Below are 25132 nucleotides of genomic sequence, written 5' to 3'. Positions count from 1 at the left end.
GAAGTAAAGGACACCTATCCACAGTGTTTCCGTTCCATCTTTACTATCCTGTCCCAAGTGTCATTACAGACTGAACTAAGGTGGGCCAGGTACACAGTGCACAGTACTTAGCACTGGGTTCTAACAGGGACAATCTATACATTTTATACTTGCTCGTGTCTACGGCCATAAACCGTGTCCTATCAAAGCACTACATAACTGCACTGGGTTAAATATCGTCCTGCCAAACTCCAGGCGTGCCTGCAACTTCAGAACGTGGTTAAGATGAGGTCATATTGGACTAGGGTAAGTCCTAAATGCAGTGACTGATATCCCATAGGGCCATGTGAGGATGGAGGCAGAAAATGGAAGTAAGGCAAGTACAAGCCAAGACGTGCAGACCACGACCTGCAAGAAGAAGCAAGGAAAGGTTCTTCCTTAGAGGCTTCACATGGAGCACAGCCCTGCTGACACCTTGATTTTTGACTTCTATCCTCCAGAATCGTGAGAAAACAAATTCCTATTGTTTTAAGTTACCCGGTTTATAGCAGCCCTAGGAAACTAATACAGTAGCCAACAAGTTGAAATAGATGGCTGTATCCAAATTACCCGAAACACAAAAAGTTAGACTGACGGGCTTCCCTGGTGGCGCAGTGGTGGAAAGCCCGCCTGCCGATGCAGGGGACACGGGTTCGTGCCCCGGTCCGGGAAGATCCCACATGCCGCGGAGCGGCTGGGCCCGTGAGCCATGGCCGCTGAGCCTGTGCGTCCGGAGCCTGTGCTCCGCAACGGGAGAGGCCACGACAGTGAGAGGCCCGTGTACCGCAAAAAAAAAAAAAAAAGTTAGACTGACGGATCAAATAAGTGTGCATGTAAGCAGATACCATAACAGGGTGTCTCGGGCTGTCTGTCAGGATTAATTCAGAAGAAGAGAAACCTCACTAGACGTTTAAGCAGAGACGATTTAATACAGGGAATTTGGTTAAACGGGAAGCGGGGAACTGCTAATGCAAAGGGCACACTGATGATTAAGACAGACTGCAGTAACTGCAGTCAGTAGCTACCACCCCTTGGGCTCAGAGAACAAAGAAAGTAGGGGTTACCAGGACCCAGAAGTATGGGGGAGGGGCACCCCAGGCCCAGCTCATTCTGGGAGTGACAAAAGCTAGAAACTGGAACCAACTTCTGCTGCCAGGGTAAAAAAATACTGCTGATAAGAACAGGAAGTCAAAAGGAAGAAGTAAGTCCCTTCTCCCCACTTCCAGGCACATGGTTTGAAATGAACACTGCAGCCCCAGCCTCACACTGCACAACTGTGAAAGGGTAGGTTGGTAGGTTATTAACTGGTACACCCTGTTTTCAGATGTGTTGGTTATTAATTAGCACAGAGCTGGTATCCACATCAATTCTGACTGAGGCAACCAAGCCTATGTCCACAACATTTCTTTAACGCTTCCTCGATGGAAAGCAAAGGCCACAAACTGCCTTCTATTACTTAACCAAACTGAATTTCCATTAAAATCAGAAGATATGGAAATAACAGGTACACATGCCTACAGGGCAAGAACTGGCCGGAGAGCAATGACCATCCCCTCTGCATGCACAGCCAGTGTCTGCTCGCCGCCTACCCTCCTAGCCAGGCTGCTCCTACTGTTTCCTCCTAGGTCCCTAGCAGGCCCTGTGTTAACTCCCATCTATGACAGGAACTATTTCTTCCATTTTCCAAATAGGTCAAAGGGGAGCAAAGCTCTGGCTATAATTTGAGTCATTCCCATTCCTAGTCATAAAAGTCCTATGTGAAGAGACCAAATGGAGCTTTCCTCTCCAAATCCTACACAACACCCCGGCAAGCACTGCATTCCAAGACGTGCAGACCAGGACCTGCTTAACTAGTTTCCATTATCTAAGCAGGGCATTTGAAGGACGCCAAGAGGCAGGTGGGTTGGGGGAAAACGGCAGTGGGTAAAAGGGCTGGGGAAACTCTGAAAACAGAAACATTTGCAAGAAAGAAAGAGAAGGAAAGAAAGGAAGGAAAAAGGGAGGGTGGGTCACCTAACAAGCATGGGGGCTTGAGAAAAAATGTTAACTTCAAATGTTAACAGATTCAATCAAACACTCGAAGTTGAGGCAAGTCAGTGATGCCATTTGACTGCTGAGTGGTGGCCACTTAGTACTGAGGAGGAGTCTGAGGCCAAATCTGGGTTTCACAGGGAAGGGTGCAGAAAGTGATTAGTGATGTCTGCCATGGAGAACAGTGGTGCCCTGATGACAGGTATTTAAAGTGTCCTGATAGAAGATACTAGAGAATGCAAGTGTCACCCATAAGCTCAAAGGCCACCATACCGGTACCAGATGGGGGAATTACTGTAGTTCACTCTAAAATGTAATTTTTATCACATTTAATATCTTTGAAACTATGATTCATCTTAACACTGTCAGTGGGCTTTTTCCCTTTGTTAGCTGTATATAAAATAAATGTGCATATCTTACAGTTAATGGCATCCTAAATGTGATGAAAGAAATAAAAGTAACGAATCAAGGCTGTCTTACATGGAGAGCAACTATATTCCTGACCCAAACTCTGGATGTCCCCCGGGGAATCTGTGCACCTTTATGAAATCCTCTAATTACATAAGTGACCAAAATGTTGTATTTTCATCAAGAGTGAAAGTGACTTGGATATCAGATTACTTGACTCATCAGAAAGATCACTTCAGTATCACACATAGGAATGCTGATAGCTGCTGAGAAACTTATTAAAATCCTAAACCATCTGCCCACCCTAGAACACACGATCGATTCTTTACCATTTCCAAAAAGTCTTATGTTAAAAATAATTCATGTATTCAAATACTCGTTCTAAACAGTTTCCTACTCGATTACTTTTTAAAATATTTTTCTATCTATCTATCTATTTATGGCTGTGTTGGATCTTCGTTGCTGTGCGCAGGCTTTCTCTAGTTGTGGCGAGTGGGGGCTATACTTCATTGCAGTGCGCAGGCTTCTCATTGCAGTGGCTTCTCTTTTTGCAGAGCACGGGCTTCAGCAGTTGTGGCACGTGGGCTCAGTAGTTGTGGCTTGCGGGCTCAGTTGCTCCACAGCATGTGGGATCTTCCCGGACCAGGGATCGAACCCGTGTCCCCTATACTGGCAGGTGGATTCTTAACCATTGCGCCACCAGGGAAGTCCTAGCAGTTTCTTGACTTTCAAGCTTATCCTATCAGATGAGGGAAACAACCTATGATTTTTTTGTCTTCCTAAAACCTTGTCACCTGGATCAGGCAAGAAGATTCAAAAATAAAGGCACACTATTACCTGCCTATGTAAGAGAACTTCACTATATCTCAGAGTTACACGTGGCCCTTCCTAGCCCCAAAGGGATGGGAATTCAACAGAAACAAGGGTCTAAATTACCAGGACGTCTAATGCTTCCAATAGAATAGAATAAAATAGCATGGCATAGCACAGCAATAGCTAATGCTTCCAATAAAATTAAATTAAAAATAAATAAGTAAATAACCATGGCATGACCTTTATTTATCACCCAAGAAAGAGTCTGAGATTCAACCTTAAATAAAATTTCCCATGCTCACTTATTTCTCACCTATAAACAAATCTGAGTAGCAAGGTGAGCACCCAGTCTTTCTAGAGTCCTGACTGAACACCCTAATATCCACTTGCATTTGGGGAGGCGGCTGGATGGCAAACAGGCAGCTGATGTGAAGGGGTCCAGGCAGGGTATCTGGAAGAAGCCCTGACCAGCCAGTAACTCCAGCCACATCACTGTCATCTTCACCATACTGTGAGGTCTCCGTGCACTGCCCACCCCCATGTGACTGCTGTTGCGTGGGTGTCACATGGGCTCATGTGGGTCGTTGTCCCATGGCCTCCAGACACTGGAGTCTGCCCAATAATCTACACATGCCATCTGAAAGGGAGTGGTAAAGGTTTTATACGCAAGAAAGAACCAGGGAAACAGGTGAAGGGTGGGGAGGGACTGACCTGGATGGCCTGGCGGCCCTGCTGGGCATCAGCCAGCAGCTGGATGGTGAGCGCCCGTGAGTCCTGCAGCGCCTCCTGGAGGTAGACGAAGCTGTGGCCGCCGTGCCGGCCCACAGTACACTCTCGGCAGATGGGCACTGAGCACGTGTCACAGTACAGGTGCAGCACCTGGGGACCAGAGAGGGCCAGGTGTTAATGACAAGGGGGTGGTGGCGGGGTGCTCTGGATCTCAGGACCCCACAATAAACAAGCACACCGCATAGGGAGCGGGATACCCGCAGGCGACTGTGAGGACAACTTGCTCCCCCCATCCCCACCCAAAGAAAAACAACCCACACCCTCGTTCTACTCCAGTTCCATTCACAACCACAACTGAGACACCACAAAGGCAAAGATGAAACAAAATGATCCTCCAAAGACTTCCCTGGGGGTCCAGTGCTTAAGACTCTGCGCTTCCACTACAAGGGGCACGGGTTCGATCCCTGCTTGGGGAGCTAAGATTCCGCATGCCGCTCAGTGTGGCCGAAAAAAATAGATTAAAAAAATAAAATGTGCTGCTCATCAATTGACCTTAGTAAATGACAATAATTATACAGTCATACGAATAAAACTATTTAAAACAAAAGAAAACAATCATCCTCCATAAGAGATTTCCCTGTATCTGAGATTAATTACCCAGAAAGGTTCCAAGATTGTCTCCCTGGTCTGAGATTGGTGGCCGGAATGAAAGGATAAATCGACAAGTTCCTCTCGCCACCCCACGCTCTGGGGTGGAAACCAGGCTGGGGGCCAGGATCAATCCCCCTCACACGGCAGCTGGCTGCCACCGTCCCCCCATCAAGGACACGAGCACACCCAAGGCACTCAAGCAAGGTGCGGGCTTAAGCTTCTGGAACAGGGGCCAAAGGCTAATGGTAAAGTCAGCCAGCTTCTTGTCTTTCTTCTTCCTGCCAAGTTGTTCCAAGGAGCTGACCCTGGGAGGCAGCCGGTGCTGACAGCGCTGTTTATACGATGCTCTGTGCCTCCCTGGGGCCCTGCGTGCTGGTGGGGGGGAGCGGCTTGGCACCACCTCCACCTGCTGATAAACCTGCCTGAGAGCCGAGCTCTCAGGAGCCAAAGCTCCTTGGCACAGAACGGGGCCAGTCCCGTTGCATCCCTCCCCAGAGCCGGCACGTAGGGCCGCTGTCTATAAATGTTTGCTGGCTTGCTTTCAAGAGCAGAGCTTCAGTTTGCCTCTGGTACACCTGGGGTGAAGGAAAGCGAGCCAACACTCGACAGGCAGGGAAGGGGCCATGTGTGTGTGTGTGGGGGGGGGGGGTGTCTTTCACATACACAAGCACTCAATCTCCAGGGGAGGAGGCTGCACAGGGAACAAGGGCTCGTCCCAACGCACGGAAGATGGTTACCCTGTCCAAAGCACAAAGCACAGAGACCCAGAAAGTTCCTATTAGGCTCCAAGTCCCACACAGAAAGGGCCTGGGGCAGAGCGAGAACGCGGCTCCTCTCATTCTCCAGGTTATTTATTTTATTGCAACCAAAGTCTCGGCGTAGTGCGTGTCCACGAGGAAATGACTGTCAGCCAAACAGGCTGCTCCACGTAGGGGGTGTGTGATCCAGCAGGGGTTAGGTTGCTTCTCTGGGAACTCTGGGATCCAGGAATGGAAAAAGGAAAGACTTAGGATATCACGTTCCTACTTTGAAGAAATGGTTGTGATACGGCAAGTTTTCTGGACCCTCTTTTACAGGAGGGAAACGTGATCGGGTTTGTAACTTTAGTGCCGATTTTTGTCCCGTGCTGTACCGTGGGAGACGGAACCCAGGAGGCATCTGCCTTCCTTTGTGAAGGCTAATCACTTTTTGAAGAAGGTCCACCATTTAGAGACTATCTAATCTTTCTCGTTTGATAAATCTAAAATTCCCAAGCCAGCCTTAGATACTAACCGAAAAATGCTAAACTGGGTAAATATGGGGAAATGCCCCGACACTCTCATTTTACGACATGGTGCTAAAGCAATTCTCCGGCCAGTTTCCACGACTCAACCACATCCCTCCCCTCTGCTCCCTCCATTTGTCACGGGAATAAAGGGATCACTCCTGCTAATGTGAAGTGTGAAAATCTCCTGCCACAAGGCTCCCTGTTCTTACCAAACAACTAAGCAATCTTCTCTTTACCTCTGCTCAGGAGCTACCTTTTCTTGGACAACTGTGTGGACTGACTAGTGTCCCCCTGCTTTAGGAGTCTGTGGGGCTCCTGCGAGTGGGGAAGAACCTTAGGCTGCAGGCCCCCGCATGTCCAGGCTTGAGAGCCCAGGTACCTCTAAAATGGGCAAACGGGGGTGCTTGGATGTGACCCCACCTGACAGTGTTTCACGTGGGATTGACACAGCTCTAATCGCCTAGAACACCCTGTGATCTTGGAAGCGCCACTGCTTCTGCAGTTCCAGGCTGACTGTAGGACCACGGGGTGGGGCTGGGGGTGACAGTATAAGTGGGTAAAAGTAGAGCCTCAGTGGTGCTTTTAATTAACTGTTGATTTTTTTAAAAAAAGAACACACTGTCTAAAACCTGAAAATGCGATCACATTTTGTAAAAATTTTTTTTTGGCCACACCATTCAGCACGTGGGACTTTAGTTTCCCCGACCAGGGATCAAACCTGGGCCCCTTGCAGTGGAAGCATGGAGTTTTAACCACTGGACCACCAGGGAAGTCCCACATTTTGGAAACTTTCTAGTGAAATATCAGAGTAAAACTTTGGGAAGATGTCACACTCCATTTAGAAGCTCCACATCTCACTCACCTGGCAATTTCTAAGGTCAAAAACTTACAATTTTATAGCTTATGAAACTCAGTGAATAGGCAAAGGTGCACACGGGTGTGCATGGGTGCAACTCTCTCTGAACCAGCTTACTTAAGGTTACTTTAAAAGAATAAACTGGATGACTGTTCAGAGGGCCCACCGCCAGAAAGAAATGTGGCAGAGGCCATGAACTGTGGCTCTGGGAAGGAGCGGTCCTCTGGCGGCAGGAATTCCAAGGCCTGAGGCTGCCTGTTCGGGGCTTCCCGGGCAGATGTGTGGACACGCCCCCCTCCCCCCCCACATGGCGACAATCTGGCTGCCCAGCTGAATGGGGCAGGCCTGACCTCTGACCTTGCAAGTGACCACCCTCTCCCCTGCCCCCAGCTTCCAGAACACGCCCCACCCACTGCCTTCCTCTCCCAAAATTTCTAAAATACCAGCGGAGACAAAGACCTAGGAATGTGAGCCCAGCAGGAGAGGAATGGGGGTGGGGGGGGCGGGGGTTGGAGGAAATAAATAAATAAATAAAAATACCAAGCAGGCAGGTTTACCTTAGCCAGGGCTTAAATAAAGTGCTCCGTTAACGAACAAGAATGTTCTACATTTTATATTACTGATACATGTGATCCAACAAGGAACACACACACACACACACACACACACACACACACACACACACACACACACTCTCACTCACTCACGTTGGAGCACCAGGTTAAAATACAACTATCCACATCAGTGAGAAGTGTAAACAGAAAAGTATGGAGGGGGCCTCTCATTGTCAAGATCCCCCAACTGAGATAATAAATATTAACTGCTATAAACTTACTTTTTGAGGTTTCTTTGACATCCCTTAAAATGACTGGGGACATGCGGCCTCCCACAAACTCAGGCCTAGACACAAGGAGGTCTCCACCCACCACTACAGACACGAAGGGGAGGTGGGCTGGTGACAACCAGAAGCCTTATCTGTATGTAACACTCGGCAGGCTCTCCTATGAAAAACTGGTAAACCAAATTCAAGGAGTAAAGTCCAGCCACGCAACTAAGTCTATCCAACAACACCAAAACCAAGCTTTACTTGATTTAGGGAAAATACATTGAATGCCAGTGTTCTCAAACTCGCAGAAGCCCTCCTACATCTCTGGCCAGAGCTGTGGTCTTGGCGGGCCTGCGAAGAGGTGAAAGAAAGGAATCTGGACCCTCCTTCTTACACAATCACCACCAGCTCAAGACAGCAGAGTCCAGCTGTGGACAAGTTACTTCTTTCTGGGGGAAAGGAGTCGGAAACTTTTTAAGACAAGTTAGGGAACACATATGCATTTTTAATGCAAGAAGATACACAGGTGCAAGTCGTTTTTTAAAAATCTGCCCCAGGGACTTCCCTGGTGGCACAGTGGTCAAGAATCCGCCTGCCAATGCAGGGGACACAGGCTCTATCCCTGGTCCAGAAAGATCCCACATGCCTCGGAGCAACTAAGCCCGTGCGCCACAACTACTGAGCCCAGGTGCTGCAACTACTGAAGCCCCTGTGCCTAGAGCCCATTTTCCGCAACGAGAGAGGCTACGGCAATGAGAAGCCCGCGGAAGAGTAGCCCCCACTCGCTGCAACTAGACAAAGACCGCGTGCAGCAACGAACACCCAACGCAGCCATAAATAAATTTTTAAAAAATCTGACCCAATTTTTCAGTTGTTTCTACTTTTTTACATAATCATCCAAAAATATGCTATATTCTATGCATAGGTGAACTTTTTAAAGACACAAATAGGAGAGCATTATACTAGACCTTTTCACTTAATTATATTAACTGGGAGAATGTTTTGAGTTGGGCTGCCTGTTTTATGAATGGCTGCATGGTATGTCGCCTGCAGATGACAGGATTTTAGTGTCGTTTCCTGATTTTTGAAAACTCACAAGCAATGCCACAGTGAATATCCTTTTATATTGTTCTTTACAAAGCCCAGAATTGTCAATTTGATAATATATTCAACTGCTACATCATTTGACAAATCAGAAGAAAAAAATCTACTTGCATGTGTGGACAGTAAGGCTTCTCAAATTTAATAACTTGATGTCAGGTCAACCTCCATTCATGTGAAGAACAAAGGTTGTCAAGTGCCAATTTCTGTTCCCAAACAAGATCAGACCTACATGAAAGGCCGGCACGGGGACACCAGGGAGCCAGGCAATGTGGGACTGGGAGTCCAGGTCCACTCTGCGTGGCTGGAAGGTGGAAGGTGGAGGCTGAGACTGAAAAGAAGCCCCAGAGGAGCAGCAAGAAAGCAAGGCTTGTGTTTTGTGTGCTCGGGATTGGCTGCTAGATTTTCCAAAACACAAGGGTAGAGGCGAGTGGGGCCGCTTGTTGGGATGATTCCCGAGGTGGGCAGTGAGGGTGGTCTCAGGCAGTGTAAACGAAGAGGGCAGTCCCAGTGGGTATCATTCAAACACCCGGTGAAACAAACATGGGTAGCCCCATACAAGCCCAGAACCCCCTTCTGCAATCCCCAAATTCAACAGATCTGGAAAGCAAAAGTTTTTACACAAGCTGTTTGGCAGCAAAACCTGAACTGGTGTGAAAATGATCTCAGATTTTTATCTATACCATTTAGTGTGAGTTCTCATATATTTCACTGAAGAACTGCTAATATTCATTACTTTGTGGTGCTGTTTCACAGTATAAACTTTCCAAAACCATAAACGTTGAATGTCAAGGCACATCTAATCCCAAGGGCTAGGGTAAAAGACCTGCCAGGCCAGCTAGCTGAACAAGAGTCATTCCTGGGCTCAACAGGCAAGAGAAGGAGTTAAGACTACCAGGTGGTAGAGTGGGATGGGGGTGTACAAGTGGGGTCAGAGCAGTTCTAGGCCAAATTTTTTGGCTCCTGTGGACAAGGCAAATTTGAAAAGGAAGGGTTGGAAACAGGAATGCCATCAGCTCGAACAACTTTTCTTGTTTTTGGCTGCGCTGCACCGCACGGCTTGCAGGATTTTAGTTCCCCGACCAGGGATCGACCCTGGGCCACAGCAGTGACAGCGCCAAGTCCTAACCACTGGACCACCAGGGAACTCCCAGCTCTTAACAACTTTATACTCAATGTGGTTGCTGGTACCAAGGGAAGGCATAGTTCAATGATGACTGAACGTCCCATGCTGTTCCCCGGAGGTTTTTGTGCCACTGCAAAAGCCACATCATGATCCCTTTCCTATTTTTCAGAAGAAAATTTTCACACTCCCAATGACCACTGCTTCCCAACACCGACCAACCACCACGTACCACCCAGCAAGACCCAGCTCCTCCAGTGCCTCAACCCATGAGGCTTTCTCCAGGCTCCTGTTCCTCCCTATCACCTGCTCCCCTGCTTGTGGGACCAGGTCCCAACACCCCAGAGCCAGGCACACGGGATCCCCACTTTATATTTCAGCAGTATTTATATCTTATACTTTATATTCCCTGTCTCAGGGCCCTCCTCCAGGAAGAACCCTCCCTGGGCACACAGCTTCTAATATTAACATGTGCAAAAAGCAGAACCATTGCCTTTTTATAAAAAGTCACAGGTAATTAAAGGAGTAAGTTCTGTTTCTACAGTTAAATGACTGAATTTGGCTGAGCTCACTTGCAGATTTGGTAAAAAAAAAAAAAAAGAGAGAGAGAGAGAAAGAAAAAAAACACCTCCATTTTTGGCTCAGAAAACTGTCAGAATTATTAAAAAGCATGAAAATGAGTTCATCCTAGAAAGGAAACCACTTCCCCTGTAGCACTGAAGCCCCACAGAACAATGACACACACCGCCTGCCTCCAGTGTTGCCAGAGTCATAGACAAAAGAGCCTTACAAATATTTCTTACCATAGCTCCCTTTCCAAAACTGAGGCTGCAGCAGTAAATCTGACTCAAATAGGGCCTTTAGGAGGCGAAGAAGGACATATAACCGAGGTGTGTGTGTTTTTCTGGGATCCTGACGATACTCGGGAACTGTGCAGCTGGGTTTTCGGGGCAGGAGAATCCTCCAAGGGAGCTCTAAGGGCAGAGGTCCAGGTGACAAGGAGGGTAAGAAAAAAAGCAGGCAGAAGACAGCGCTTCCCACGTGGAGCTACAGTCAGCACTTCTTAGAGCCTTTGTAAAGTCCCCCAAAGAAGCATGTTTTATAAAGGTATAATCAGGATGTCACAAAATACTCAGTGGGGGACAATACACATGGGAACTCCAGAGACGAGCTATGCCTCTGTCCCTTCACTTCGAGTACCCGGAGTGCCCTCCCTATGCCAGCCCAGCTATACTCAGGCCCCCGGCAGCTGCGCTGGTATCACTGAGAGCCTCCTCGTGGGCCTGTATCCATTCTGCTTCCTCCCCAGATGCTGATAAACAAGTTCTCCATCCAAACCTCTGGGGGGACCCAACCTGCAAGAGCTCCTTCGCTCTTTGGACTATTCATTTGCCTGCTGGTCGGATTCTGGTTTTCAGGCTGGAGTCTTGGTATCTTTGCCCAACCACACAGCTTTGAGGCACAGTCATGGCTGGCCGCCACCACCAAGGCCAGCAGGGTTGACTGCCCACAGCCTGCAGTCTCTCTCCTTCCTGGAAGGCTTTAACAATGGCCCACACAAAAGAGCAGGTGACACCCCTGTGCTGGGGGGTTTCCTCCAACAGATCCAAGTTACATGACATTCAGTGACACTCTGGAACATACCAGAACTGTGTTTGGGGTTACTGCCTACCAAACGGTTTTTCACAGATAAACTTGTTGACTTAAATAATACGTGGGTGTTTAAAAATTCTTCCAGGGGGCTTCCCTGGTGGCGCAGTGGTTGAGAGTCTGCCTGCCGATGCAGGGGACACAGGTTCATGCCCCGGTCCAAGAAGATCCCACATGCCGCGGAGCGGCTGGGCCTGTGAGCCATGGCCACTGAGCCTGCGCGTCCGGAGCCTGTGCTCCGCAACGCGAGAGGCCACAACAGTGAGAGGCCCGCGTACCGGGGTGGGGGGGATTCTTCCAGTTCAAAAATAAAAACCAAACTTCCCTATCAACAGAGAAACAGACAGGTATATGTCTACACAGTAGAATACTTTTAGCAATGAGAACGAATTACTGATTTTGTGCTATCACACAGATGCCTGATGGAAAAATAAGAATCAAAAAAACATATACTGCATAATTCTATTTCTATGAAGGCAAAACTAAGGTGAGAAAAATCAAAGAAGTTGCAAGTGGAAACAGGTGTGACTGGAAGGAACTCAAGGGAGATGTTCTGGAGCCATGGATGTGTCGTTATGTTGTCTTGGTAGAAGGAGTAGGTACACAGGTGTATAGAATTGTCAAAATGGGAAACTCCCTGGTGGTCCAGTGGTTAAGACTCAGCGCTTCCATGGTGGCAGCAGGGATCTCAGGTTCGATCCCTGGTGGGGGAACTAAGATCCCGCAAGATGTGCAGCGTGACCAAAAAATTTAAAAAGAACTGTCAAAATGTATACTTTTTATTTATGTAAATTATACCTAAAAAATAATAAGTGAGGGGGAAACCCTCCCAGCGACCACCTAGCGGTGGTGGGGTGAAGCTTGGAGCCCAGCCTCAGCATGGGCTCCTCACAGCTAAAGACCTAATAAATACTCTTTGAGCCCATAAATGAGTTACTCCAATGGCCCCACATAATTTACTTCTAATAGGTCACTACCATTCTTCCCACAATGTTCCCATTAGGTATTATTTTTCCTTTGCCCTCCACTATAAATATTATCTTAAGTTTAATCTCACAAGAGGCAAGTCGGACTAACTCCCTGGAGGTTTTGATAAAAATTAGAACCCCGAGTCCGATTTACAGCCCCACAGGCGGCCAGCGGTCACACAAAGCCCTACGAAATCATTAGTGTGCCAGCTGCCGCCCAGGCTTGCACCTGACCTCTGATGTACTAATGAGTGGTCCAGGCAGCTTCCAGCAGCAAATAAAAGAGATTTGTTCCAACACGGAGATCACCGCCCACGTAAATTATAGACTTTCAAATCAGGCACGAAAAGATGGATTTTGACACAGATACACAGTTTCCTGTCGCAAAAGCAAGGCCCAGTTTTAATCTGTTGTGTTCTAGACCAGAATCGGTGGTACTGGGAGGCTGACTGTAAAAAATGGCCAGACTGTAGGTGGCCACGTAACTCAGTTCTCACCTCTTAAACAGTGGGCAACGCCATGCACCCGAAACCTTTCACCACCACCCCCCCTGAAGTAGCAAAAAGGGTCTCAATGGCCTGCATGGCTGAGATCATGTGGACAGGTGGATGTAAAGCAAAGGAAAGCACTCACCTCGAGAAGGGAAGCAGAAATAAAGACTCAGGTAAGAAAAGAAAATTCATAACAAAAAAGGTTTTGAAATATTACTAGCCGTATCTTATCCCTCCAATAAGGGATAACAACCCAATATAACTGTTCCTTTCTCTCCCCAATTCGGCAAGTTCTATAATCCGGAGTAGCTGGGCGCCTGTTACTCAGTTGTCCGCTGCCTTGGGCAACACAGGTCCAACACTGGTCTTCCCGACGGCCCCGTGTGACACTGTCACCCCCGGTGACAATTTTAAGAGCCAGCTAACTTCACACCAAGCACTGCCTCCAAATCAGGAGGTTAGGGCTTCCCTGGTGGCGCAGTGGTTGAGAGTCCGCCTGCCGATGCAGGGGACACGGGTTCGTGCCCCGGTCCGGGAAGATCCCACATGCTGCGGAGCGGCTGGGCCCGTGAGCCATGGCCGCTGAGCCTGCGCGTCCAGAGCCTGTGCTCCTCAACGGGAGAGGCCACAACAGTGAGAGGCCCGTGTACCGGGAAAAAAAAAAAAAAATCAGGAGGTTAACCGAATATTTAATGCTGTAGGAATCTTATTCACAGGCAGGAATGATTTAAATTGGGGAGGGGGGCCCCATCAAGAAAGCAGTAGATGGACTCTGTGAATTCTCTCAATGCCATTAAGGGCCGCCCCTCGACGTGGGGCTGGGGCGAGGGCTCCCCGTGTGTCTGTGGAGCCCTAAGCCTAGGCTCTTTGGCGGCACTCCTCAAAACTGCTCCCATCAAGGAGAGCATCAAATAGAGAGCAGAGAGACACACTCCTCTATCCCCTGTGACACCTGAGGAATCAACAGAGGCTTTCTCAACAGTTTCCTCTGTGACCAAGAGCAGAGGGGCCTCAAACCACAGCTCCAGTGCAGCAGCTGAGGGTGAAAGGAAAAGCCTCAGTCTTATCAAGAAATGGATTTCTTTTTAAAATCCTTTTCAAGTTAGCACTTTGTTAGGCAATTAATTTAAATCACACCCTCCTTCAACTCCAACAACAGGAAACTTAATCCCTCAGACACCCCTACAAATGAAACAGAGCCAGGCCAGGCTGGGAGACCAGCTTTATTTAAAGAGTCACCTGTCACCCATGCTGGGCTGGGCGACACGGGGAGGAATAGGAGCCCCGGGGCCGGTTCTGTGGTCCAGGCAGTCTACAGGGTGGGTCTTAATCCCTCCCCCATCGCAAGGGGAAAAAATCCAAACTGCAGCGAGCAGTGGAGACCTCAGGCTAGCAATGAAGCCCTGAACCCTTGGAGTTCACCCACCCCTCTTCCCACCAGTGTGCACAGATCCTGATAGCTGTGGTCCTAAAGCACTAATTACAGCAGGATTTGGCAAGGAGTCAGGGAACCCCAACACCAGGCCAGCAGCGCGATTTCAGGCAGGGAAATTCCAACTAACCAGGAATAAGATACAATCTGAAAAAAGATCAACATCTGGGGACACTACAGGTAAAACCACTGGAGTCAAACTCCTGTTTAGAGAAGCCTGAATTCCCAGGACCACTCATCATGCATGAACGAAGTTGTAATGAGAAAATAATGGTAATGAGAAAAAATTCAGGTCTCAGATACGGATGGAGCTTCGTCAGAAATCCCACTTCATTCCAACGAAGGAAGCCTGAGCTTCACCTCTTTGCACTGCACCTGCGTGCTGTTCAATAGAACTTGACAGCCCGCTGACCCTGACCCAGCAGGTAATGCAACCAGGAGACACAGGAGGGGAGGGGCAGAACCTCCCCAGCACCCCCCAAGCAGATACTCAAGGATAAACTCCAGTTCAAAGGCTAGACCTGACTGGGTGGGGAAAGAAAATCCCCACCTGAGCTGGGAAACAATCAGGTGGGAAACAATCAGGTGGAGTGTTATGTAAGCTAAAGTTCAAGGCGGATGATAAAGGAACAGCCCTTAAATTGGTCTCTCCTTGGGTTTTTTAACTTCTGACCTGCTTCGTTTGGCTCTCTGTGGGAGAGCGAGCGGGGAGTCGCCCTTAACTTTGGCTGGCACCTAACCAGGAATGGTGAGATGCAAGGCCAGGGAGATGCAGACGTTTGTCTGTGATGGATCCTCAAATTGCTGTATTTTGAAGTTCTGGCCCCAGGTGGCTCTTCCTCAGCCCCTCTACACAGGAACCCACTGCACCTCGAACTCCAAGGGCCTTCCCCAAACAAGAGGCCCACTGGGAGTCTCCGGCTGGCCTGTCCACTTCTGGGTCAGCCGTGGGGCCCTCCTGGCTCTCCCAACCTTTGCCTCCTGGATGTTAACTTCATCTGTTTTAGAGACAGCTTTAATACAGGTTGTAGTCTCTGAGGCCATGATGTCCCTAACAAGTATGCGGTGTTTGCAGATTTTTTGAACAACATTTTCCTTTATTTTCAGAAACTTGTTTTCCTTAGGCACTTGTAGATCTATTGATAAAACATAGAGAATAAACCATAATGGAAAAGAACATAAAAAAAGAATGTATATATGTGTATAACCGAGTCACTTTGCTACACAGCAGAAATCAGCATAAAACTGTACATCAACCACACTTCAACAACAAAAAAACCAACATAGAGGGAAAGCTGTCCTAGTAAAGATACATTGCAACATTTGCTGATTTTTTTTTAAACCATTTACACTGGACTCAAGGCTTTCAGCTAAGAGCCTTGGGAGGTTTAAAAAACAACTCAAGTTTCCAATCTCCTACAAGTCTTGGGTGGTCAGTTTGGGGAAGTCCAGTCTGTTTGTGTTGTCTAAGCATAATTATTAACAACACCCTCCTTCACTCTCAAAAATGACCCAGTTTGGAAACCCACTGGACAGGATCAGTAAGACAAATGGGGAACTAACCAAAATACATGAGGGCAGATAGGAAAAACTGCCACCCAGAGAAGTACCAAATCCCTTCATAGGACTTACTGTGGTTGCATGGCCTGGGGTTGGGGCAGACAAGTTAGAAATGGCTTCTTAGAAAGAATGGGATAACGGGATTTTTTTTTTTTTTTTAAAAGGATGGGATGGAAGATTTACAAGTCCAAACAAAAGGAACACCTCTAGCAGAGAAGCACACTGTTCTTGGTCCAAGTGCAGGGAAGAATCTGGAGTAGACTGGAGGGGAAAGTTAGCTGGGAGCTCAAGGGCGGGGGGTGGGGCGGGGGGGTGAGGGAGTTGGGGGTAGGTGGCCTCACGGGGACAACATGGAAGGAGGCCAGGGCACAGCCTGGGGTCACCTTTTTTGTTAAGTCAAAAAACCTGGGTTCACATATTGATGTGGTCCTTCCTTCTCCAGCTCTTTTGGTTAAGTGGGCTCACTGAGCTGTTTCCACCCATAAAATGGGGAGAATACACTCCATCTCGTGGGCGGTGGTGAAGAATTCATAAGAGAAGTGCGTGAAATGCAAATGCTGACCGGCAGTTCCAGCAGCAAAGAGCAGGGTGGCGGCCTGCCTGTGAGGGCTCCAGCTTGGTAAGTGGCCAGGCAAGTTAAATCAACTCCAGGAACCTGTTTGCAGGGCTGGATATGTTTGCAAGGCAGGACTGATAAGGGCTGTAAAGCCACTCCAATGGCCTTTGGGGCCGTTGTTCACCAGAGCTGTGACTTTCTTTGCCCACTGAATGGAATGTTGAGAGATTCCATAAATACGCTTGGAAAAGGCATACTGGAAGACCACCTCTGACTTGCACATGCCTCCAACTTCCTATGCAGCCACCCTGCCTGCTCCTCCACTCTCATCAGTCAGATCAGCCTTTCAGGCCCTCCCAACAGATGTCATATGTTCAACATGAATCCCCGAGGCAGGCACATTTCCTTACTGCACCCGCTCCGGGCACCAGGCCCTTCCCCTCTAAGAGGTGACAGTCCACCAGGAAGGATGATGAGTAAGGCCAACAAGTTCAGGGCTGAGGGAAGAAAGCTAACACTGGAGCTTCGATGTAAATCTCAGCACATTTCCTGGAGGAAGGGAAGCCCGAGTTTAGTCTAAAAGTGCAAACAGGAATGGGTGGGATAAAAGGTCCAGACAAGGAAGACTCTGGCAGGGAAACGCAAGACACCTTCTCACTCTGCCTGAGATTCCACCGTTGCTGCCCTACAGTCTCTTCTCCACGGGGAGAGCACCTTTTAAAGTCAGAGACAGCACCCCCTCCTTGAAGCCCTCCAGTGGCTCCCATCGTGCCACTGTTTGGATGGGTCATCCTGGACGCCACCTATCCTGGACTCCACCTGCTGTTCCCTCTGCCTGAGAACTGTGCCCACCACCACCACCCCGCCGCCCATCCACATAAGGTTTCCTTCCCCAGTTCATTCAAGTCTCAGTATCACTTCCTCAGGAAGACACTTCCCCTGACCACTGGCTTCCCCTGCTGAATTTTCTTTGTAGCACTTTTCACTACCTGAAAGTATCTATTCACTGGTTCATGGTCTGTCTCCTCACTGGAATTTACGCACTGCAAACGCTGCGAATTCTGTCTTGTTCAACACTTCCTTCCCAGTCCCTACATGTCTGGCACATGGATGCTCAGTGAACAATCGAGTAACTCTACTTAGGTGAGGGGTTGGCACTATATCCACCAGAACACACAGAAAAGGGGTGACGGCCAGCACTTCTGCAGCAGGTCCCCAGATAAACTGAGATGTTCTGGCCACCTGTTTGACCTTGTTTAGCCATCTCACTAACTGCTGATGAAAAACACCCCACTTCAAAACAAAAACAAAGCAAAAAACAAGGAAAGTGGAAGGGGAAGGAGACGGTGGGAGATTTGTTCCAAGGTGTGCAGGTCTAAAATGTGAACAGAAATCTAGGTTATGATAGGGAAATCCAGCTCCCATCACTAGCAGGTAGTATCTGGGTGAATTTATGAACTTTTCCAGGAAAAGCCACTCGTGTGCAACTGCAGATGGTTGCACATATTTTCTCATCAAAATATAAAATCTACTTCCCCTCTGCTTGAATTGGGGCTGGTCTTGCAACTTCCCTTGCCCAGTCAAAGGCGTGGTGGTCACGCTATAAGCCTTGATGTGCTTGGTTGGAGCACTCACTCTCAGAGCCCAGCAGCCGTGCCCTGAGAAACCCAGGCCACAGAGAGAACCCAGGCACCCCAGGCTGCCAGCCCTAGCGGACCACCAGCCAGGGGAGCCAGCCCCCGCAGACCTTTCAGACCAGCTGACTTTCCACCTTCAATAACAAGGCCAAAAGGCACACTGCGGAGTCATGAGAAACAATCAATAATCAAAACACCATTTCAATCTTATCCATGAGAAAAGATAGAACAATTTTTCACTGAAAATAACGCCTTCTTCCCTTCTCGAGTAAGGCCTAGGGTTAGAATAAGATAGTCAAGGTTCTTTCCCAGCTCTGCCCACAGCTAATTCCATCAAAATTCAATTCGTGGGTTCCACCGCAGACCCTGATCAGGCAGCAACCACAGAGGGAGAGCCTGAGGAAAATGCAGATTCTTAAAACCCCAAGAGCTGGTCACAACCTCTCAGAGCCACAACAGCCTACTAAGCCCACGCATAAGCATCTTTCCATGTCCGAGACCAGGTCTATGAACAGGTCGTTCTCCAGAAATAACTACCCAGAACGTGGTAGAAAACCATTAAAGTGGGGGGAAGAAGAGTGTAAATCCCCAGTAAGCTTCCAAAATGATGTCTTTCCAGGGGTCATCCCTAAGCCACTGTCTCCCACACACTTCTGACAAAACCAAACTCCAGATCTGACACTCCTGTGGGTCTAGATCTATAATCCTATTTCTCAACCCCAGCCCACTGTGGATCTCAGGAAAAGCCTTAATCTCCATTTCTTCTCAGGAAAAAGAGAGGGCATACTTATCACCCCTCCAGCAATAAGAACCTTTACAAGCTTTATATTCAAGCCATCCAGCTAGGAATTCGGCACTTCCTTGAAAAAAAAGATGATTTATAGCACCATGTTTGTGATTGGAAGCAAGCTAAATGTCCACCAATAGGAGACTAGTTAAACAACTGTTATATAGACTGATTACTGGGGCAACCATGAAAAAGAATATGATCCATGGAATGAACTCCAAAATACACTATCGAGGAGAAAATAAGGAAGGAGCAGTGTGCTACTATTCGAGCAAAGGTAGAAAATAGGTTCAAGAATTCAGGAGTACCTGAATGTGCTTAGATGCCATAGGATACTATTGTGTAGTATTTTTCACCCCACGCCCAACTGCAGTGTGTTGATGTAGTTATTTATTTTTAATTAATTAATTTATTTTTGGCTGCGTTGGATCTCGTTGTTGCACGTGGGCTTTCTCTAGTTGCCGTGAGCGGGGGCTACTCTTTGATGCAGTGCACAGGCTTCGCATTGCGGTGGCTTCTCTTGTTGCAGAGCACTGGCTCTAGGCACGCAGGCTTCCGTAGCCTGTGGCATGCAGGGTCACTAGCTGTGGCACACAGGCTTAGTTGCTCAGCGGCATGTGAGATCTTCCCGGACCAGGGCTTGAACCTGTGTCCCCTGCATTGGCAGGTGGACGCTTAACTACACTGTGCCACCAGGAAGTCCCAATGTAGTTATTTAGAACCTAATGAAATTGTAAATACTTTTTGCTATTCCCTCACATTCCTAAAATATTTGCTGAGATAAGCTACATGTTTAATTACTGTTTACACTAAATAAATAACCAATATCAGATATTAACATGATATAATGTGAAGTGAAAAACAGAATACAAATCGTATGCACAGTATGATCTTCATAGGGGAATGGAGGGGTTCCCACTTTCTTTTAAGCCATGAAATCAAGAATGATATAAACCAGGGAATTCCCTAGTGGTCCAGTGGTGAAGACTCGGTACTGTCACCGCCGTGGGCCCGGGTTCAATCCCTGGTCAGGGAACTAAAATCCCACAAGCCACACGGCATGGCAGAGAAAGAATGATATAAACCAAACTGCTAACTATGGGTTAGGATGACCAGCCACTTAGTTTACTATATTTTTTTGTTTCCACATAGGGCATCTATTAGGGGGCTCGAATGAAGCATAGGGCTCCTCCCCTGAGGTTCATTTACCCAAGCACCGTCAGAGCCAGAAGGAATTTAATAATGGCAAACATGTCTCGAAGTGCTTACTGGGGTCAGTCCCTAGACCAGATGCTGTACACACATAAACTTGTTTAAGCCTCATCACAGCCTTATTGGTTAGCGAGTATTATTAGTATCCATTTTACAGATGAAGAAACTGAGGCGTAGATAGTGACTTGCCCAAGGACACAAGTAGAAAGTGGCAGAGCCTGGCTCCAGAGTCAATGTAGAAACCACAGGGGTTTGCAGTCTCTATTAACGGCGACAACACTCCCTCCCCCACAGCCTTGGAAAACTCACCTCTGTAATCTCCCACCACCCATCCAGGGTTTAAAATACTGTGGCACAGGCAACCTGCGTGCCAACAACCACTGCTAACATCAATCCTCCGACTCAATTTTTTTTTTTTTCATGAATCCCCAACTCAACAAAACCCTCGATGGCTCCACACTGCCTATGGGTCAAGAATAAACTCAAGTTGAACACGTCTTACTTTAAGAGCATATTCCCCAGGCACCCTAAAATGAACTCAGGATGATGAAACCTCTCTGGGCAGGTTTTTGTCTTGCTTTGGCCTCTGCTCCTAACCGCTCGCCTCTGGGTAATGGAGCCCCTTACCCTCTACAGAGGGTTTATCCCAACCACTCATCAAATTGCTACACAACACCCCCCCCCCCCCCCGCCACGCATAACCTAGTGAACAGGCGGCAGTGCTGGAAGAACCTATTTATCTATCTCCCAGCCCTCACAGCCCTGTGGTCCGAGGGAAGGAGCACGGCTCAACGTCCTTCTCCAGGATGTGCCCCAGGGCTCCAGTTCAGGCCACAACACTGCCCCTAATTTCACTCAGGCCCCACAATCCAAAAGGCTACCCGGCCCCCAAGGGGATCTGTGATCAATTTGGTCCAAGGCTTACGGCCAATCATAAAATAGCTGGGTCCAAGATGGCGGCTGGTCCAATACGGAGCCTTTGTTCCTAGCGACTCCCTCCGCGTCACAATCTCCCTCCCGCCCTGCAAGAGGGAAGTTGACAGAAAATTCCTTCCCCACCTCCCCCCCAAGAGACAGTTGTTTATGCCTGGATGGTGAAACGAGGTTTCCTTTCATTCTCTTTTGCAACTTCAGTACTTGCCACCCTGAAATCGTTAAGCTCCAAAAAGGGAATTTCTAAGATTGTCCCACAGGAGGTAATTACTTTTAAACCCGAATCGCCCCATCCCTCTCAAAGCTGCCAGCTCTAACATCATTACCAGTCAGAAGAAAAGGTGTAGGTAAGAGCGACTAAGAGAATTCAAACAACTCTCTGCTGGCCGAGTGAATTCAGTTGAGGAGGAGGAAGGCCTACAAAGTCAACTCTGCACACGCTTCTTATTTATGGACTCAGCTCTTCTGCTAATTGTTTGCATTCAACTTAGTACCGACTGCGTTCACCTATCAACTGAATTCACTTTCTTTGCTCACTGTAGGCTGAAATTTAAATTTCAGGATTTGGGAATTTTTTTTAAAGTAGGAGCGGGGGTGGGGATGGAATTAAAACCAAGGCCTATCAAAAAGAGAACACACTTTTTCCAATTCCCCTGAATTAACACTGTCAAACAGGTTTTAAAATGCAGTAGTTGAATTAGGGACGTTTCCAGTCACATTTCGGGAAAGGGAGCTTTTTTAATGGCCTGTTCATGAAAGTCCTAAAACAACAGGAAGGTGGAGAAGGTTGTTTTAAAAAACTAATAATGTTTTTCTCATCTTGTGTATTTTGACAAGTAACTTTTTCTACTCAAACCCCTCCCCCTCTCTCCCCCTCAGGTTTTCTAATGTGAATGGGGTTGCTGGTGGGGGTGGAGAAATGACTTGAGATTTCGGGATTTGATCAATGCAACATGTTAGGGGCAGAGCACAAGGTCAAAAGGAAATGATTAATCCCACAAGAGAAACAGGCGGATGGGGCAGGGAATGGCTCCCCTACAAAAGCCTCACTAATAAATAGGTCAAAAGATTAAAAAAAAAAAAAAAAAAAAAAAAAAACCTCTGGTGAGCAAGGTTTCCTCCCCAACCCAGACTCAGCAGTTCATCCTAAAATAGTTTCTAGAATCCAAAGAACATTAGTCGACACAAGCCAGTTTTCCTTCGGGTTATTTTTATTGGCTGATTACATTCCAGCTGTTGCCAAAGGGGGTCCAGAATCGGGGGAGAATAACCCCAGTCATCTGGATGACTAGACACTCTATGACAATTTCCATTACTGGAGAGAACCATGCTGTCATTAATGGAGACGGGGATATTTCAGGCCTACTTAAAAGAAGTTAGCAGTCCAGACATACAATATCCCTTTGAAATGCTATGACATCAACACTCTGAAAGTACATAAATAGGTCAAACACAAGGAGTGGGGAGGGAAATGCCTTACAAAAATCCTCTGGGAGACAATTTTCCTCTTAGCTTTTTTCACCCTCCCTAATGCTTTTTTGCTTTTAGAGCATCACATGCAAAAATTCATATTTCTAATTAATGATGCACATTTTCCCGCTCTAATCACCACATTCTCCTGTTCAAACAAACCCCAGATTGGCCACAGGGCTGGCACTGTAAACAAGCTCAGTCTGGCCTCAACACCCTTCTGCTCCCTTTACCTACCTCATCCCCCAAAGAACCCAGAGACTGGAAGGCTTCCTCACCAAGGGCCTCAGGGGCTCAATCCTGACACTGTCCAGGCTGGGTGGGGTTCTGTTCCACTTTTAAAATTTCATGGTAACAGATGACTATCTCGATTGAAAGGCACTCAAGACATCCCCCAAGAATGCTTTGAGCCACAAAATCTTTTTTTTTTGTTTTGTTTTGTTTTGTTTCTGGCCGCGTGGCATGTGGGATCTTAGTTCCCCAACTAGGGATCGAACCCTCACCCCCTGCATTGGCAGCACAGAGTCTTAACCACTGGACCACCAGGGAAGTCCCTGAGCCACAAAATCTTACACATTACAGGGGAGGAGCCCTCAATTTGCATCCACAATTGTGAGGGTGCATGGGTGTCAGATTCTCAGAAGTCCCCGACTATTAAAAAGAAAAAGGTAGGATTCCCCTGGTGGCGCAGTGGTTAATTAAGAATCGGCCTGCCAACACAGGGGGCACGGACTCGAGCCCTGATCTGGGAAGATCATATATGCAGCGGAGCAACTAAGCCCGTGCACCACAACTACTGAGCCTGCGAGCCACAACTACTGAGTCCTCGTGCCACAACTACTAGAGCCCATGCTCCGCAACACGAGAAGCCACCGCAATGAGAAGCCTGCGCACCGCAATGAAGAGTAGCCCCCGCTCGCTGCAACTAGAGAAAGCCCGTGCGCAGCAACGAAGAGCCAATGCAGCCAAAAATATAAATAAATTTATAGAAAAAGGTAAAGAATCCAGTTAATGCGCTCAACTCTGCCCCTTCCATGAGACAAAAAGAGCGGAGTGGAAGGAGGCTTGTTTATCCAGGTAAACAAGCGTGGCTAATATAGGAATAAGGATCAGAACTCGGTCCTCCAGGGCCCGCGATCCAGGCTCCTTTCTCTAGCCAGGATGTTTACAAATCCGTCCTAGTAGGGGATCCCAATGCCAGGTTTATAGTCCAAAGCCAACCAGAGGACTCAGCTCTACCTTCCCTCAGCCCCACAAGAAAAGATCTGCTTGCTCCCTTCTGACCTTATCCGTCCAAACTGAGGCCCATTTCCCAAAGCACAGCTTTTAACTTTAAATTGCAGTCACTGTGCCCATCCCCCCAGCTCTCTGCTTAAGGTCCCCTCTGACCTCCCAGGGCCAGGATCCCCAGGATCCCATTTCCTAAAACAAGAGAATCCTTGAAATTTTTAAAAGTGTCTTAACCCTCCCCCAACCCCAGACACCAGCCCGCTGGCTGAGGTGGAGGTGGGGGGCGTTGGGGGGTGTGGGTCCCGGGTGGCAGGGGCCGGAGGGAGGTCGGCCAGGGTCAGGGAAGGAAAAGCAACCCATCCACCAATGCGAGCTGCAGCCACAGGAGGCTTTGCTTGGCTTCCTGGGTCTTCCTGCCACCTTGGGTCCCAGCTGCTCCTCCACTGGCTCCACCGCAGCCTGGCTACTGGCCCAGGCTTCAGCCAGCTGCCAGGACTGGTGGCCAAAGGGTAAAAATGAAGAACACACAGCATTGTTTAAATGCCCGGCAAAGGGAAAGTAACCTCATACTCCTGTTCACGGATGCAGTGTAGTGTATTCCTGAGCCTCATTTCCCAGAAGGAGCATGAAAAGAAGCAATCCTTAGGAATATGAAATGATGAAGAGGGGGCAAAGCACCAGCAAAAACCACCTCCGTGTGTCTTCAGAGAGACATTTCCAACAATCCGATGCCCCGATGACTCAGGGCCCCATGCCCCCCCCGGGGCAGAGGGGTAGTACCAGGATAGCAGTGAGGAAACCAGCTGACTTGGGCCAGACCTGTGGAACTCCCTTGGCAGGATTCCTCGCCCTGTAAGACCAAGAGGGCAGAGAGAAATGCACCCTACCCCGAGGTGCACAACTGTCAAAACTCAAACATTTCGGAGTGTGCATATAGGAATGCCACCTACCCTGATCCCTACTCAACAAATAAGGAAACCGGGGCAAAAGGGGAGAGGAACGACCCTGCACAAGGTCACACAGTTGTAGGTGGCGCATAAAGGACACCCCAACACATTCCTTTCACAATGTGTCCTATCACAACGAAAAAGAAAAGACCAGAGCCCCATATGGAGAGCCACCTGAGCTGAGACTCAAGAGGCTATGGGGAAGGGGCAGACCCTAAGTCAGATCTGTCTGGTTATTAAAACATTCCTCTGCCACATGAGGAAGGGGCTGCATTTAACGGAGCACAGATACTCGGTGGATACTTGCCAACTCGATGGACATAGTAAGTCAGGCTCTGGGCTGGATGCTGCCCTGCCTCAACAGGTTTAAAAAGCACAACTCATGAGCCACAGCCCCATCTCCATTTTACAGATGGTGGAAACTGACGTTTGGCCC

General features: G+C 48.2%; 1 protein-coding gene across 1 annotated transcript in view; it reads right to left on the bottom strand.

The window, feature by feature from the left end:
• The window catches only part of TRIM71 (tripartite motif containing 71), a 65516-nt gene that overhangs the window by 12958 nt on the left and 27426 nt on the right, over positions 1-25132 (bottom strand). The window contains exon 2 of the mRNA XM_079934741.1: positions 3982-4149. Coding sequence (XP_079790867.1) covers positions 3982-4149 — 168 coding nt within the window. The remainder of the gene's footprint in view (positions 1-3981; positions 4150-25132) is intronic.

Source organism: Stenella coeruleoalba (genome assembly GCF_951394435.1).
Source record: "Stenella coeruleoalba genome assembly, chromosome: 10".
NCBI lineage: Eukaryota > Metazoa > Chordata > Mammalia > Artiodactyla > Delphinidae > Stenella > Stenella coeruleoalba.
Note: the sequence above shows the minus strand (reverse complement) of the source record. Positions and strands in the feature narration are given on the sequence as shown.